This window comes from Mustela nigripes, chromosome 7, assembly GCF_022355385.1.
Source record: "Mustela nigripes isolate SB6536 chromosome 7, MUSNIG.SB6536, whole genome shotgun sequence".
Classification (NCBI taxonomy): Eukaryota; Metazoa; Chordata; class Mammalia; order Carnivora; family Mustelidae; genus Mustela; species Mustela nigripes.
Genome location: NC_081563.1, coordinates 30,299,412 through 30,317,594, shown reverse-complemented (window position 1 = coordinate 30,317,594; position 18,183 = coordinate 30,299,412). Strand labels below are relative to the sequence as shown.

At 36.0% G+C, this 18,183-nt stretch overlaps 1 protein-coding gene across 1 annotated transcript in view; it reads left to right on the top strand.

The window, feature by feature from the left end:
- The window catches only part of PRKD3 (protein kinase D3), an 82,407-nt gene that overhangs the window by 40,678 nt on the left and 23,546 nt on the right, over positions 1-18,183 (top strand). The window contains exons 5-9 of the mRNA XM_059405456.1: positions 576-733; positions 5,805-5,997; positions 11,396-11,473; positions 14,175-14,358; positions 15,723-15,846. Coding sequence (XP_059261439.1) covers positions 576-733; positions 5,805-5,997; positions 11,396-11,473; positions 14,175-14,358; positions 15,723-15,846 — 737 coding nt within the window. The remainder of the gene's footprint in view (positions 1-575; positions 734-5,804; positions 5,998-11,395; positions 11,474-14,174; positions 14,359-15,722; positions 15,847-18,183) is intronic.

Here is an 18,183-nt window from a genome sequence, read left to right as displayed (position 1 = left end):
AACTATTGCTGCCAAAGAAAAGAAATTAAATAAAAGAAGCATGTATTTTTTATGTAACATACTTTATGTACTATAAATATGTATTTATAGTCATAAAATTATTAAAAATTATTACTATAAAATTGTTTAAAATTCTTATAATTATATAAATACATCATAAACTATAATTTATAATATATAAATTATATATAAATATATTATAAAATCTTTATAATTAAAGTTATATTTAATTATATATTATAAATATACTTTTATAATCATGTATATAAATCTATTATATATTATAATTAAAATTATATAATTAAAACTTTAATATATAAATATGTACATATTAAAATTAAATTTTTTTTTTTAAGATTTTATTTATTCGTCAGAGAGAGTACATGTACAAGCTTGGGGAGCAGCAGGAAAAGGAGAAGCAAATCCCCACTAAGCATGGAGCCTGATGTGGGGCTCGATCCCACGACCCTGCAGTCATGACTTGAGCTGAATGCAGGCACTTAATGACTGAGCCACCCAGGCGTCCCTAAAGTTTCTTTGATCTATTATTTTTTTTACCTTTAAAATATATTTAGGCTGTGGATTAAATTATCATAAACGATGTGCCTTCAAGATTCCAAATAATTGCAGTGGAGTAAGAAAGAGACGTCTATCAAATGTGTCTCTGCCAGGACCTGGCCTCTCAGTTCCAAGACTTATACAGACTGAATATGTAGCCCTTCCCACAGAAGAGGTATGTATTTTAAGGCAATAAAAGAGCATTTTACTACTTATTCCTTATGTTTCTAAAGGACATATGACATCATCCCAGAATATAAATTATGTACTAAAGACTACTCACATTCCTACACTTGAAAAACTTAACACATCTTACTGGAGACAGAGTTTACTAGTAGTAATGAATTGCCTTTTATCTACTTTGGGACTACATTATCACTTGGACCACTGCATTAGCCTCCTTACCAGTGTCTAGCTTCTTTTTTTTTTTTTTTTTAAAGATTTTATTTATTTTATTTTGACAGAGAGAGAGATCACAAGTAGGCAGAGAGAGAGAGGAGGAAGCAGGCTCCCTGCTGAGCAGAGAGCCCGATGCGGGGCTCGATCCCAGGACATGGGGATCGTGACCTGAGCCGAAGGCAGCGGCTTAATCCACTGAGCCACCCAGGCGCCCCCAGTGTCTAGCTTCTGGTTCCCATACTTCACTTCATCTTACATACAAGAGCCTGATCATTTTATTTCACTACAGCTTCATATACAACTCTGATTATATCACTCCCCACTAGGAAGCCTTTATACATCCTATATTTCCAACATTCTGTTCTTCCCCCCACCCCAGCAGGCTGTTCTATTCAACATTCCCTGAACACACCATTGCTCCCTCTACCTTTGCTTTTATTGGTGTCCCTCCTACGTGCTTTTTCCAGATCTAGCTCAACAGCTGCCTTTCCTGGATTTTTTCCCTTACCTAGAAGTTATTTTATTTGCTGAATGCCAAACCACTTTTCAGACCTTGCTAATGGTATGTATAACATTCTAATTAATATCATATTGTCCTCAAGGAATTTATGATCTGTTTGGAAAAGATAGTGCTCATGTGTTTGTGTGCCCTACCATGCCCAGCACAATACTTTGTAATTAGTAAGTATTCAGTGAGGAATGAATGAACATACCGATCCACACAATACTCCAGTGAGATATCTTAGTAGATGTGTACATAATGAGACAGTTGAGACTCATAATGGTCAAGTAGTAACTTGACTCAAGTCACAGAGCAAATTGGTAAGCAACATTAGAATTAAATCCAGATCAGATTATTTTTAGGTTATTGATTTTTTTTTCCTAATATATCATACCTCTGAAGAGTAAGACAGTAGATCAGGGAAGAAAAAATAACTTGCTTATTCATTTGCTAGTACTTAAAGTGACCTCCATCCATAGATCATAATTTAGTTGCAATATATAAGTTGCAGTCTTATAATTTAGTTGTTTCTGTAACCTCCTTGGTCTTCCATAAATTAATGGCAAAATCAAGCCTTTGGGCTATTGTCCTGATATCCTAGTCACAAGATTTTGCTATACTGAGGCATCAGAATAAAAGCATCTGAAGTTCTTTCACAAAAATCCCATGTTCCCATGTTGTTTAGCCCTGATGTGAGGTGTTTACCTTAGAAAACAAGAATGCTATGGTACAACGAACTGAGAGCAAAGTGTTATTATAAACATATGCAAGAGTTTGGGGAAAGTCTGGTAATTGAAAAGTTAGTACATTTTATAGATGAACTGCATAGGAACTTAGGAGTGAGGTCCGTAGGATAGAGATTTTTTTTTTTAAGAGTCCCACAAATGATGCTGAGATGCCAGCTACCCCAGATGAGTAATACTAGATTAAGAAATAGCAGGACAGGGGCGCCTGGGTGGCTCAGTGGGTTGGGCCTCTGCCTTCGGCTCAGGTCATGATCCCAGGGTCCTGGGATCGAACCCCCGCATCGGGCTCTCTGCTCAGCGGGGATCCTCTTCCCCCTCTCTCTCTGCCTGCTTCTCTGCCTACTTGTGATCTCTGTCTGTCAAATAAATAAGTAAAATCTTAAAAAAAAAAAATAGCAGGACAGAGCAAATGAATAATGTATTAAGTTTTAATTCATTAGTTTATATTTTATCCTGAAGATGAAAATTCCTTAGGGAAGTAGAAGAAAATAGAGTGATATGTTTGTGTTGGTTAGGTTGTGCAGAGTATTTCATAACGAGTAGAAATCATTTCTCAAAAGTTTCTTTTATCAGTCCCAAGCATTCAGTCTTAAAAAAGAAAAAGGTACAGTAAAAGAAGAGCTCACAGAAGAAAATTGGAGGGAAGGAAGAGTAGAAAAAGAGGACACTCTAAAGGAGTAGAGGAGATAGCAATGAGGAAACGAGTGCAACCTTGATCTGAACCAAAGTGAGAGAAGAACTAACTCCAGATTGCCATGTGGTGAGAGCCTCCTAAATTCTGTGTGGCAGGCTTCATGCTGGATGCTGTACTTGTATTTTCTTACGTCATCTTCATGACAGTCCTAGAAGGTAGGCAGCTCCTATCTTCATTTTTTAGATGAGGAATGAGGAAGGAAAGTTTCTGAGTGGTCACAATATTAACCTTTACTGACCCCTGATATAAGCTTGGAAAAGGCCAGTTGGGAATAAAAACTTCTGAATCTGACTCTGAGGTTGTCCTCATTTACATGTATGAAGGCAGTTTCTGTTAGAGTATCTGCAATCAGTCTAAAGGGAAGCAAGTAAAGAGAGGAAGGAGCACAAGAAGATAGGCTTTTCACTGATTTTGGTTCCAACAGGACCTCTGTGGTTGGAGAGACAAGAATTGAATGATGGCTATTTGGAGATGAGAGAAAGGGGAACATTCCTAGCAGCACATTGGGCAAATGCCCAGGGGGCCAAGACAGGACAGAATCAAGGTAGAAAGCAACTGTTGGGGCTAATTGTATGCATAAAAGTAGGGGTATTTTTTTCATTGAATAATATTCCAAAATGAAAGATATATAATTAGGGAATTGCCCCGTTACTTGCTTTGATTGCCTTCATTATTGCACCTAATTGAGAGTTGGCAACATTGTTACAAAGTTTTTGTGAGCAAATGTTCACTTCAGCAAATATTAGTTGAAACTCACACTGTGGAAATAATTTGATCACTTTTAGAGAATTTCTTGGTACACATTAATAAGAAGAATTTAATAGTCTGTAAAGAGGGACCATTAAAGCAAGGCAAGAGAAGAACTTTCACTCAACTCTAGTTACTCTAATCTCAGTGGTCCCATTTTCACCAAATACTCCAGGTAATTTTACCAGTGCCTCCTTCCTCCAAATTCTGGTTCAGTCTTCCATACCTTTCCTGCCTTCCTCATTCCACAGAGTGGTAAACCACAGTCATTAATGAGATTGTAGCATATGCCCAGGTATGTTGAGTTGGGGAAAGATTAAGAATCACTGGACTTCTATGTAGAAGATTGAGGGCTAGATCTTGATTTTGATACTAGGACTTAGTAATATTAATCTTAGAGCCTCGTTTTTCATATTTAAACTACTGTTTTTCTAGACATGAAAGATTAGGTGGCTGCTACAACCACAGTCCCATGTGTGTACCATGTCCCTAATACCCAGTCCCAGGAGGATCTGACAAAAGGCAATGAGTCACCAGCTGGCCATTGGCATATGAAGGGATCTGTTAGGAAAGTTCTACCTTGCCAGGGTATCCTATGTATTTGATGATGACTGGTAAAATCAATCTTATTCTGTCTTGTATGTTTGAAACTTGAGACAAACCAAAACTGGTAGAAGCAAGAGCAAGAAAAGAGTGTTGAGAGAATAAGGACCCAGGGATGAACAAAAGCCTACAACATCTGTTTCTGGTTCTTACTGGCTTTTTGATTAGCTTTGCAGGATCACTATGGTGCTTATTTTGCTGAAGGTGCTCTGTACCTGGCTGCCTGATAGAAGGGTGAGCCAGACCAGAGCAGGAGACCTTGGGGAGCTGAAGCAGGCAAGCAAGTTTGGCTTGGGTTTTAACCTTCTTTTTTTTACTTTTCTTATATTAAACTGCTTCATAATTTGTTTTAGAACTTTTGTGGCAACACATAAGTGAAAAACCATCCACCAGAGATGTACTTTTTTATAATGCTTTCCTCCATTCGTATGTCCTTTATTCTTCTTTTCTGCCTTCCTACTTTCTTCCAAAAAGCCTTTATTTCCCCCGTCTTCCCTTCACTTCTTTCATACACTTTTGTCTTTTAGTTGCTTCTGGCTTCTTTTGCTTTTATTAGTTGGACATACCTTCGTAGACTGATTCAACTTCTCTGGGCTACAGACACGACTAGTTATGGAAGGCATAAGAAAGATCTCAGGACCTCAGTTCTGGCAGTGAAGGTGCAAGCAGCTACAGCAAAATGTATAATGCATCTGGATGGTTGTTAGGTATTTTGTGCTTGAGAACATGGACTGTACTTAATTCATTTTTGCTTCTGTGATACAAAGTGTCAGGTTGGGCCTATAATATAATAATCAGTGAAGGTTGAGTGAATGGCAAGGGCCATATTGAACTGGCCTGTAATTTAATTTATTTCTTTTGTATATATAGAAAGTACCATAGATACAAATATCTAGTTATCCCTCAAGTTATACAAAAATTTTTAATCAATGCCTTTAATATTCCTTTTTGCTTATCTAGGGGAAAAGGCCCAAATAACTAGAAAATAGTTAAATATGAAGGAACCTCCTAAAGCATAAGTCCTGGGGCTAATGTTGTTTTGGCTAATTTGTATCTGCCATTTTTTTAATCATCATTAATTAAACTAAAGTTTTTAACAAACATATTTTAGAATTTATAAAAATAAATTTGAAAAACCAAGATTTGTTTCAAAATATTTTCAGACATGTTCAGTAATGCAACATGAGTAATAATAACACTTTCTGAATTTAGTTTTCCTATGATTAATTTCTTGGTAATGTTTTTCAAGGGATTTAAATATGTCATAAGTTCGTTCTAAGGCTTTTGTTTTTTATCTGTAAAATGTGGTATGTGCCTAGCAAAAGTAGTTTACAGTGAATATACATATGTGAAGAGGAAAACTTTTTTTTTAACATAAATAATAACAAAAAATCCACAGTGTTCACATTCAAGTGTTGGTAAGTTAAGCTTCCAGAGGAAACTGCTGAGATGTGCATTTTTAGATTCTTGGCTCTAATGTCCAATGTAAATGACTTTTGTGGTCAAATCCTGCTCTTAATACTGTGTTTTTAATTTTGACTTACTCATGTTTTAGTCACATGTTCACCAAGAACCAAGTAAGAGAATTCCTTCTTGGAGTGGTCGCCCAATCTGGATGGAAAAGATGGTAATGTGCAGAGTCAAAGTTCCACACACATTTGCTGTTCACTCTTACACCCGTCCCACAATATGTCAGTACTGCAAGCGGTTACTGAAAGGCCTCTTTCGCCAAGGAATGCAGTGTAAAGGTAGGATTGGTTGTTTTTCTTAAGTACAATTTATATATTTTCAGTAGCAAATTTGGTTCAAAATATTTATTTCAGAAGCATTAGGCAAAGAAATTGGTTTCCTAGTTGTTAACTTGAAAAGGACAATACAGGGGCGCCTGGGTGGCTCAGTTGTTAAACGTCTGCCTTCGGCTCAGGTCATGATCCCGGGGTCCTGGGATCGAACCCTGCATCAGGCTCTGCGAGGCAGGAAGCCTGCTTCTCCCTCTCCCACTCCCCCTACTTGTGTTCCCTCTCTCACTATGTCTGTCTCTGTCAAAAAAAAAAAAAAAAAGATAATACATGCCTGCCCACACATACATATTTATTTATTAACAACTGCTCTCTGCAGTAAATGTACTATGTGCCAGGAATTATGCTGTAGAAAAGTTAGGATGTAAACAGAAAAACTAGAATTTGGATCTATAAGATATGGTTGCTTAACACGAGCCAATATAGGATAGTTAGTAAGAAGGTAAGCAGATATTTGAGCTTAAGTCTTTCTGATTTCAGAGCCAGATGCTACCCAAAATATAAAATAATGCTTTCCTCTTTCCTTTAAATATTCATACACACAAACAAACCTATTACAAGAGTTTTATTGTTTTTGTTTTAATTATGTAGCTAGGAGACCTGTACCAAAACTGTTACTCCAAATTGTTATCACACTGAAATAGGAAGACTATAGTAGAAGCCACTGAAATTGTGAAAGGGATTATCCATATTTGGAATAAAACCCAGAACACTATCAAAGTACTCTAGAAACATCTCTTAATGAACCAGGTTTTCAATAGAATAATGGAATATATTTTCTTGTAGTTGTGTAATATTTTATGCTTTTTAAAGATGATTTTTACCTTTTTGTCTCATATCTTCTTAACAACAGTGCTATACAATATAGTGAAAACCAAAAGTAGAGTTTAAGCCAAAGTAGAGTTTAAAATGTCTTATTAATTATTGAGCCAGTATGCAATATAAGTAGCCTGTCATCCTATGAACTTATTTTTTATGTGATTATTTTAACAGTTCTTGGTATCATACTTTTTATATAATAGATGTAGTTGTGGAGTTGAATTACATAGTTTTATCTAAATAAAACATTAGAGTTGAGGTCTTTGTAGCAATAAACCAACCTATTTATAACACAGAATAGAGTAATTACATAAATTTAACTCAAGTATATAAGAAAACTTCTCTTGGCAACATAGGAGAACATCAGATAGAGAACATGTTGTGTCTTTGTTGCCAGGTATTTAATAACTATCAGGCAGGCATAATTAAATGTTGAAATTTTATTTCAACAGCTTACTTTGAGTATGAGTTAATATATAAATTAATACCTTAAAATATCAACACCAAAGTGTATTGGCAAGCAGTCACTAAGGAATGTTTTGGGAAAGAACATTAATAACAGATGTGCAAATTCTAGCCAAGAGATAATCTTAGTAAAGGTTGTAAATAATGTTGCTCTGTTGAGCAGAACAGAAACATTCTAGAACCATATGCAGTGCAGTACAGTATTTTATAGAGGACCTAAAATAAATATGTAGATTAATGAATTTTGAAATAAAACCAGTTAACTCTGCACCAGGTTATTGGTTTAATTTCTTGGAATTCTAAAAGAATAATGTTTTGTGTTTATATTGGTTCAGAAATACATATATTTTTATATAGCTAAGCTATTTTAATTATCAATCCAAAAGAATCACTTATTTCAGTGATTTCTATATTTTTGTAATTTAAATTAAAGTACTTAAAAAGTAGCTTTTAAGATATTTAAAAGCTTCAGTGGCTCAGTTGGCTAAGTGTCTGCCCTTTGACTCAGGTCATGATCTCAGGGTCCTGGGATCTAGCCCTGCATCAGGGGCCTTGTTCAGCAGGGAGTCTCCCCCTCTACGTCTCTTGTACGCTGTCTCTCAAATAAATAAATAAAATCTTAAAAAAAAAAAAGTAAAAGAGTCATTTTCATTCACCTTGTCAAGCTAAGAAAGAAAATTTAAACAGTTACTCTGAATCATTTGAGAAAACAGAGCTTCAAGAGCAGTATTCATTCATTCATTCACCTGTTTGTTTTCTTCTTTGTTATATTAAAACTTTAAGTCAGCTTAATACAAGAAAACATAAGTTAATAAAAACATGAGTAGGCAGGAGGGCACTTGATGTAAGGAGCACTGGGTGTTTTTTGCAACTGATGAAGCACCTATATGTTAACTAACTTAAATTTAAATAAAATCTAAAAAAAAACAAACCATGATGAGTAGGAGTACAGAGAAATAACAATGCCTGCCATTTGAAGGTACATACTTGCTCAGATAGGACACAGATTTGACTCTGCATTTTCAAAGGGAAAATAGAAGTTTTGTTATTGTCACAATTTGTAAAACCTCATGAGATAAAAAGCACATCAGTTATTTAAGATATATGGAATATATTAATATCATACATCAATTTTTCTAGGGCATTTCATTTAAAAAGACAGTGTTATTTAATACAAGTTTTGTCATCCACCAAATTAGTAATCATGGGACTTTTTCTTATGCCATTGGTAGGATACCCAGAATTTTCTTGAGTCACAAGGATTAAAAGATCATTCTGAGTCAGGACTTGGAATTAGTTTTATCCAGAATTTGCTGGTAGGTGTATTTCCAAGGTGGAAGGTGGTAATAGACAATAGTTATAGCATCGGTCTCAATTTTGGTGTCACCTTAAAAATACTTATTAAAACACATTTCTCAGCCCTACTCCCAGAGCTGCTGATATAATAGGTGTGGAGTGGGGCACAAGAATTTGCATTTCTGACAAGTTCTTAATAATGCTGATGCTGCTGGTCTGAGAACCACAGTTTGAGAACTACTGAGTTAAGGGTAGTATTGAACAGCTTATACCAGACACTCATCTGCAGTGCTATCAACTCTGAAGTTCTTGCAGGCTGAAGAGAACCATTCATAATGGTGAGTGATCCTGTGCATGAGAAGCACAGTCCTTCCATATAAGGCTGTATGGGAAAGCCCTTATTAATTCCTAAAAAAAGCTTGTAGAATCTCAGTCTCTTTTCTGCATATGCACCAGCCCTCACTAATAAGGAACTCAAGAGTAAGTGCTTGACATATATTAGAAAAGTAGTCAGCCTGAGAAACTCTTTAAGGGGAACATGGAAAGATGAATGTGAGGTAAGGGAAGGAAACCTGGTGCTGCCAGCAACATTTGGGCAATGTGTCATATGAATAGTGTTAGCTTCATTAAAGAGATAAACTGAGCCATGGTAGAAGTGGGGAAGATGGTGGCAGAGTAGGAGGAACCTAAACTCGACTCATCCCTTGAATATAACTACCTAACTATCAAAGCATCCTAAATAATCCAGAAATCTCCCTGAAGAATAGTAGAACAAACTCCACAACTGAATGTAGAATAGAGGCTGCAGTGAAGGTAGGAAGTGCAGGATCTGTTTTAGAGAAATGCATGCCCGTTGCTGCAGAAGAGAGGGGACCCATGGTCACAGGGGCAAGAGAAGAGCACTCAGGAACACACAGCAAAAATGTTTTCCCATCCATTGGCTTGGAACGCAAGATGGGTTCTTGCAGCCGGAGGGGCTTTAAGCCGGAAGTTTTAAGTGTCAGTGGACTGGACTCCAAGAGAGTCTAGAGACATCAGGGAATCTGGAGGCATCAGGGCTGCTCCTGGAGAAGCAGGCATACAATCCCAGGGACACACAGTGTGGAAACAGTGGTCTGAAGAGTGCCTGGGACACACAGTGAGGAGATTATTTGTTCTCAGAGCCTGCCCCTGAGAGGCAGCATTTATGAGAGACCTCTCTGGCAACATAGGAGCTGACTGGTGTGATTTCTCTTCCCTGCCAGTCAATGGTGATAGATCAGTGGAACAGAATAGAAAACCCTGAAATGAGCCCACAACTCTATGGTCAGTTAATCATCACAAAACAGGAAAGAATATTCAATGAAGAAAAGTCTCTTTAACAAATGGTGTTGGGAAAATTAGACCATTCTCTTTCACCAGACACAAAAAATAAACTCAAAGTGGACTAAAGACCTAAATGTGAGACCTGAAACCATAGATGTCAGGCAGTAATGCCTGACATCAGCCGTAGGAATTTTTTTTAGATGTGTCTCCTGAGGCAAAGGAAACAAAAGCAAAAATAAACTATTAAGACTACATCAAATAAAAAGCTCTGCACAGCAAAGGAAACAATCAGCAAAACCAAAAGGCAGCAACCTATGGAATGAGAGAAGATATTCACAAATGTTGTACGCCATAAGGAGTTAGTACCCAAAGTATATAAGAACTTAATACAATTCAACACCCCAAAAAATGAATAATGCAATTAAAAATGGGCAGGAGACCCGAATAGATATTTTTCCAAAGAAGACATACAGATGGCTAACAGACAACATGAGAAGATGCTCAACATCACTAATCACAGACCTGAAAATCAAAACTACAATGAGTTATAACCTCACACCTGTCAGAATAGCTAAAATCAACAACACAAGAAACAACAGGTGTTGTCGAGGTTGTGGTGAAAGGGAAACTCTGCACCTTGAGGGGTGAGAATGCAAACTGGTACAGCCACTCTGGAAAACTGTATGGAGTTTCCTCAAAAAATTTAAAAGAGTTAAAAGTTAAAAATGTAAAAGTTAAAAATGTGATCCAGCAATTCCATTACTAGGTATTTACCCAAGGAATACAAAACTACTAATTCAAAGGGCTGTGTGCACCCTGATGTTTATAGAAGCATTATTTATAATAGTCAATTTATGGAAACAGCCCAAGTGTCCATCAATTGATGAATGGATAAAGAAGATGTAGTGTGTATGTACTTATATACACACACACACACAATGAATATTAATCAACCATAAAAAATGTGGCCACTTGCTAGATGGAGCTAGAGAGAATTCATACTAAGTGGAATAGGTCAGTCAGAGAAAGACAAATAACATATGATTTCACTCATGCAGAATTTAAGAAATAAAAATGAGCAGAGAAAAGGGAACAAACCAAGAAACAGACGCTTAACTATAGAGAACAAACTGATGGTTATGAGTGGGGGGGGGTTGTGGTGGGGGGGTGAACTAGGTAATGGGGATTAAGGAGGGCATTTGTGATGTATGAACTGTTGAATCACTATATTGCATACTTGAAACTCCTATTACACTGTATTAACTAGCTGAAATTTAAAACAAAAAATAAACTGAGCCCTGAGGAGTTATAATACCTGTTAAGAGGTGGCATCAGAATTTGAAACCAGGCCTTTATTCCCAGACTTGAGTTCTTAGTAAAGGAAAACTTTAAAAAGTGTCTAACCATATCTGATACTGCCTGACATATTACATAAATTAATCAATCAAAAACTTGATTTCAGATTGTAAATTCAACTGCCATAAACGCTGTGCATCAAAAGTACCAAGAGACTGCCTTGGAGAGGTTACTTTCAATGGAGGTAAAATTCTTTTTCTTAATTTCCATAAAAGATCAGAAAAGGTCATAATTCTTTTGTGTATTATCTTTGTATAAGGTTATATTTGCATATTTTGTTTTGTTTACTTTGTTTCTTAACTTTGACTTTTTTTAATTTAATAACGATACACTTTTATTAGTCATTATGCCTTCCCATTTTTCCTTTAACCACCTACCACTTTGTAGTCTCATATTGCCAGTTGTGCTGCATGTTCTCTTCCGTCTTAGACAAAAGAGACTTTAACAGCCTGCTGCTGTCCCTAGAGGTTTTCATAGTTCTAGTACTTACTGACTGCCTCTGTGTACCAGGCTCTGTTCCACACTCTTTACATATATTGACATTTAAACCTAAGAACAGCCCTTTGAGTTAAGTACTTACAGATAAGTAAACTTAGGCACAAAGACATTAAATAACTTGCTGGAGAAATGTAGCCAGAAACTTAGAGTTGGGATTCAAACCCACATGATCTTGTGCCCCCGAGTCCACAGTCATTAGAACACATTATACTGCCTCACTCTCTCTCTCTCTGTCTCTCTGTCTTTCCTTAGACACCCTTGCCTGCTGTTGTTTTGTTTTGTTTTGATTTTCTCTTTTCAAAATTACACTAATTGTAGTGATTACCTTTTTGGAAGGAAGAAGAAATGATACTAAGCATAATTTTTCTTTAACATTTACATGACCGGTAAAAATTAAATACAAATTTTATAAGAGGAGAAACATAAGGAACAGAAATTAAATTTCTTAAGACTTTAACTTTTTCTTTAATGGCATGATTTTTATGGTTGCTGTTTAACACCATTGATAACATGGTTGGTTTTCTCATTTGCGAAATAAATGAATAAGTGTAGTTTTTCTATAGGACCAAAGTCTTCTCTAGATTTATGTTTGTATCTTTTTGTACTTTTCTACTGTTTGACAAATGGGTATCAAATATTATTCATATTGATTTTATAGTACATTTGTATACTAATGAGTTTGCACATCTTTCATATGTTGACTGGTTACTTAGGGGTTTTTCCCCTGTAAATAACCTGTTCACATGTTTTGTCCATTTTTGTATTTGTTATTGATTTGCAGGGAGTTGTTGATAATTGTACCTAATAATTCTTTGTCAGTTATAATTGACACAAATACCTTCTCTCAGTTGTGGCTTTTCTTTTTTTTTTTTTTAAGTAGCTTTATTGAGGTAATTTTTGTACTTCACACATTTAGTTTATTCACAAAGTTAGGCAGCTGTCATTACAGTCCAATGGTGGGACATTTTCATCACCCTGAAAAGAAACTGCATACACTCTAGTAGTCACTCCTCACTCTTCCCCACCAGCTCTTGGCAGCTGCCATCAACTTTGTATCTCTGTGGGTCTTTCTGTTCTAGACATTTCATATAAATGAAATCATATCACGTGTAGTCTTTTGGGTCTGGTGTTGTCTGGTGTTGTCTCGTATAGCTTCATGTTTTCAGGGTTCATCCATGTTGTAACAATACTACCTTCTGCTTTGTCAGGAATAACATTCCTGTGCATGAATATACTACATTTTATTTATCAGCTGATGGACATTTGAGTTGTATCCACTTTGGGGCTGTGGTGAATACTGCTAAGAACATTTGAGTAGAGTTTCTGTGGACATAATGTTTTTATTTCACTTGGGCAGATAAGTAAACTTAGGAATTGTTGAGTCATATGATAACTCTGTGTTTAACATTTGGAGGAGGACTGCCAGACTGTTTCCCCGAGCAGCTATATATTTTACAGTCTCGCCAGCGCGTGTGAGGATTCAGATTCCTCCATATGCTCACCCCCACTTGTTCTTGTCCATCATTTTGGCTGTTGCCGTCCTAGTGAGTGAAGTGATAGCTCATTGTCGTTTTGATTTGCATTTTGCTGATGGCTAATTGATAGACACATCAGTTCACATGTCTGTGGGCCATTTTTACATCTGCTTTGAAGAATATCTATTATTCCTGTTTTTTGCCTTTTTAACTGGTCATTTGTTTATTATTGAGTTGTAAGTGTTCTTTAAATATTTGAGATAGAGGTCTCTGATATATGTAAATACTTTTCCTCTTCTCTGGGCTGTCTTTTTACTTTCTTGAGGTATCATTTGCAGCACAAAATCAAGTCCAACTTATTTTTTTTAATCATTTAGGTTTTTGGTGTTCTATCAGAAGGCTTAGGATAACCCAAGGTCACAAAGATTGACTCTTGTGTTTTCTTCTAAGAATTTTATAGGGCTAGTTCTTACATTTAGATCTGTGATCCACTTTTTATATTTGGTTTAAAAAAGACGTCCAGTTTCACCTTTGTGCATGTAATTACCCCGTTGTACTAGCACCAGTTTTTGAACATTCTGCTTATTCTTTCTCTAACAAATTGCCTTGGACATTTGTGGAAAACCACTCAACCCAACATACAGTAGTGTTGGTTAATCTTTTACTTTGCTTTTAGTATCTTTTGACATATAGAGGTTTAAATTCTAATTAATTAAATTAATTTTCTGTTTTATGGTATGTGAATTTTATGTCTTTCTCAAGTACTACTTTGTCTTGAATCATAAAGATATTTTCCTAGATTTTCATTAAGCGTTTTAAAGCTTTTTTTCTCACATTTTAGAAACTCTTTCTCTTCAGATGTATTGCTCTCCCATTAATAAAAAACTCTGAATTCATTTAAAATTTTGCCAGAACCTTCCAGTCTGGGAGCAGATACAGATATACCAATGGATATCGATAGCAGTGACATGAACAGTGATGGTAGCCGGGGCTTGGATGACACAGAAGAGCCATCTCCTCCAGAAGATAAAATGTTCTTCTTGGATCCGTCTGACCTTGATGTAGAAAGAGATGAGGAAGCTGTGAAAACAATCAGGTATGCATGTGCGTGGGTGTGCCAGGAGCTGCCGCCTGATGCAGGCTCAGTACAGGTGCTCCCTTGAGAAAGAATCTCTTTAAATGGACCCTAAAGTCTAATTTAAAATCGATTTAAATTGTTGGTAATTCTTTTACATGCACCACAGGATTTCTGAAAGAAATTATATCACTCTTGCCATCCACTCAACATAGGAATGTGTGAGAATCTTTGTTTTCCTGAAGAGAAAAACACTTTATTTAAATGTAGTCTAGATGTGATCTCTCATGGTGGAGCAGCCACCACAAGGTGTCAGAATTAACTGACAGTTAAAGCAACCAGTTTCTTCGTAGAGGTAGATTGTAGAGTGTTCGAAATACCAGTACGAATGTTTACCTACAGATGTTGCACAAAGATGATGGTGATGAATTTGGGAGTGGTTAATTAGGCTATTAGCACTTTGTAATGCTATTGGATTATTAAGCTTGTAAATATCCCCTTACGTTTATAGAAATTTAGTTTTTCTATGTATACAGCTTTATAGGATGTACTACTTTGTAATGAAATGTTAATATTTTGGCAGGTTTTGTTTTTCAGTGGCAACCAGGAGGTATCTAGAGAAAGTGGATCATTTATCAATCTCACATGTCTGAGTTTGGAGACTATCCAGAGAACTCAAATAGCTTCTAATCATGAATACTTCATAATTTAAGAGAAAATATTTAACTGAAATTGAAAAACCATGTGTTTTCACATTTATGCCCCAAATTGTTCTTTTCCTCTAGCTATGCTGTTCCTGGCCCATGTTTCAGTATTACCTGATTTGACTGGTGCATTATTTATTATTTTTATTTTCTTAATTGTTATCTGTAAACATTTGACTTTCAGTGTCTTCTGCTAGAAATACTTTTTGCTAACAACATGAATAATGGAATTTGACCTTTGAACCATGTAAATTTAGTTGTAGATATACTTACTTTTTAACCTTATTATGAATTTACTAATTAACCTTGCTGCCTAGGGCAAAAGCAGCTTTCTCAACAGCAATCCCAAATGAGATTGTGGTAAAAAGTTTGAAGCCTTTATCTAAGGGCTCCGACCCTCTCCCAGGCTTCATATCTTGCAGTTAGGGAGAATTCTTTCTGCTCTGTGCATTGTTTTGTGTTATGACCCATCAAAAAATATGAGGGCTTGTAGTATTATCTTTTATAAATCAACTGTGTGTCATCATAATTGGATTATTCTCTTAAGCTATTTCTATAAGGTATTTTGAAAAATTATAAGCTCAATTATCCTAAAAAGGGCTGGTGAGTTTAAAGTATTATGTGATTTTTTAAAAAATTGAAATGATCAATATTTTATCATGAACTCTAAATGTTTTTTAGTCCATCAACAAGCAGTAATATTCCGCTAATGAGGGTTGTACAGTCCATCAAGCACACAAAGAGGAAGAGCAGCACGATGGTGAAGGAAGGGTGGATGGTCCATTACAGCAGCAGGGACACCCTGGTCAGTAATCACAGACATTGTAATACGGTAGTGAAACTTTGTTATGTGCTTTACTTTATGCATTTTTAAAATCGAAATAAGAACGAGATCTATATTAAGGCATTTTTGTACACTAGAACTGTAGTTACATTTGTAAAGAGTTTTCAAAAGGCAGAACTTTGAAATATTTTTACAAACTAGTAGAGCAATAGAGATTCAGAAAGTATCTGGGGATACATCACCAAATACAAAATCTGTGAAAGAAATAATTGATAAGATAGACTTCATTACAGTTAAAAGCTTTTGCTCTGTAAGACAGTGTTGAGAGAATGAGGCAAACACAGACTAGGAGAAAATATTTGTAAAAGAGATATCTGATGAAAGACTTCTCCAAAATATACAAAGAACTCTTAAAATTCAACAGTAAGGAAACAGCCCAATTAATAAATGAGTCAAAAACCTTAACACATACCTCACCAAAGAAGATACACAGATGGCAGATAAGCACATGAAAAGGCGTTCCATATCCTACGTCATCAGGGAAATGCACATTAAAAGAGCAGTGGAATGCCACTACATACGGATTGGAATGGCCAGAACCTGAACACTGACAGCACCAAAGGCTGGCAAGGATGTAGATAGAGCAATGCAAACTTTCATTCATTGTTGGTGGGAATGCAAAATGCTATGGATGCGTTGGAAGACAGTTTGACGGCTTCTTACAAAACCCAACATACTTTCACCATATGATCTGGCAGTTGCATGCCTTGGTCTTTACCCAAAGGATATGAAAACTTAGGTCCTCACAAAAACCTGAATATGGATGATTACGATAGCTTTATTCATAATTGCCAAAACTTGGAAGCAACAGGATGTCCTTCAGTAAGTGAATTGACAAACCGTAGTACATACATCCAGACGACGGAATATTATTCAGTACTAAACAGCAGTGAGCTATGAAAAGATAGGAAGGAATCTTAAGTGCCTATTACTAAGGAAAAGAAGCCAGTGTGAAAAGGCTGTATACTCTATAATTCCAGCTATGACATCTGGAAAAAGCAAAACTATGGAGACAGTGAAGAATAAGGGCAGCAGGCAGGTAGGCATGGATCAGCAGAAAGAACACAGAATTTTTAAGGCAAGGAAAATACTCGATAAAATAAAATGATGTAACCTGTCATTATACATTTGTCCAAACCCTAAGAATGTACAACACTAGAGGGAATCATTACGTTAACTCTGAACTTTGTGATTATGATGTGTCTGTGTAGGTTCATTAGTTGTAACAAGTGTACAGTTCTGAACGAGAATGTAGATAATGGGGAGGCTTTGCATGTGTGGGGCGAAGGGAGTACATGAGAAATCTCTGTACCTTCCGTTTAATTACACTGTGACCAAAAATGGCTGAAGGCTTCATTTTTAAAAATAAAGGGGCATGTTAAGAAAAAAACAAAAACACATATCAAAAAACAAAAGCAAAGACAAATGACAAACTGAAAGTATCCCGAAGTCATAATTTAGACAAGGATTCATTTCATTTTAAAAAGGATTAATTTCATTATATGTAAGGATGACAATAAATTGATCAGAAAAAGACCACACAGCACAAAGAATGGGCAAAGAATATTAGCAGAGTTCATAATCAAGGAAATACATATGACTCTTGAACATAAGAGCTTGATCTCATTCTTTTTTTGAATTTTGGTTTCAGATCATTGAGTCACCTATACCCTCTTTCCCCCCACCCAACCTCAATTTTTAAAATTTAATTTAATTTAATTTTTTCAGTGTTCCAAAATTCATTATTTTTTTTTAAGATTTTATTTATTTATTTGACAGAGAGAGATCACAAGTAGGCAGAGAGGCAGGCAGAGAGAGAGAGGAGGAAGCAGGCTCCCCGCTGAGAAGAGAGCCCAATATGGGACTTGATCCCAGGACCCCTGAGATCATGACCTGAGCCGAAGGCAGCGGCTTAACCCACTGAGCCACCCAGGCACCCCAAAATTCATTATTTATGCAGCATACCCAGTGTTCATTTTTAATAAAAAGTACAGTTTAAAATTTCACTGAATTACCAGCTTTTATTTATCAGTGTTGCCAAGATCAAAGTAACATAACTATATTAGTGAAGGTTTGAGTAGATAGGTACTTATATTGCTGATGATACTATAAATTGGGTCAAATCTTATGAAGGGTGATTGACATTGTCTAGCAAAATTACATGTGTATATATTTTCTGATCCAGCGAGCCAGATTAGAAATGCAGCCTATAGGTAAATTACCTACCTGCGCATGTATACCATGTATATATTTGAGCATGCATGCATAAAATTCTCTAAAAGGATGCCTAGAAACCTA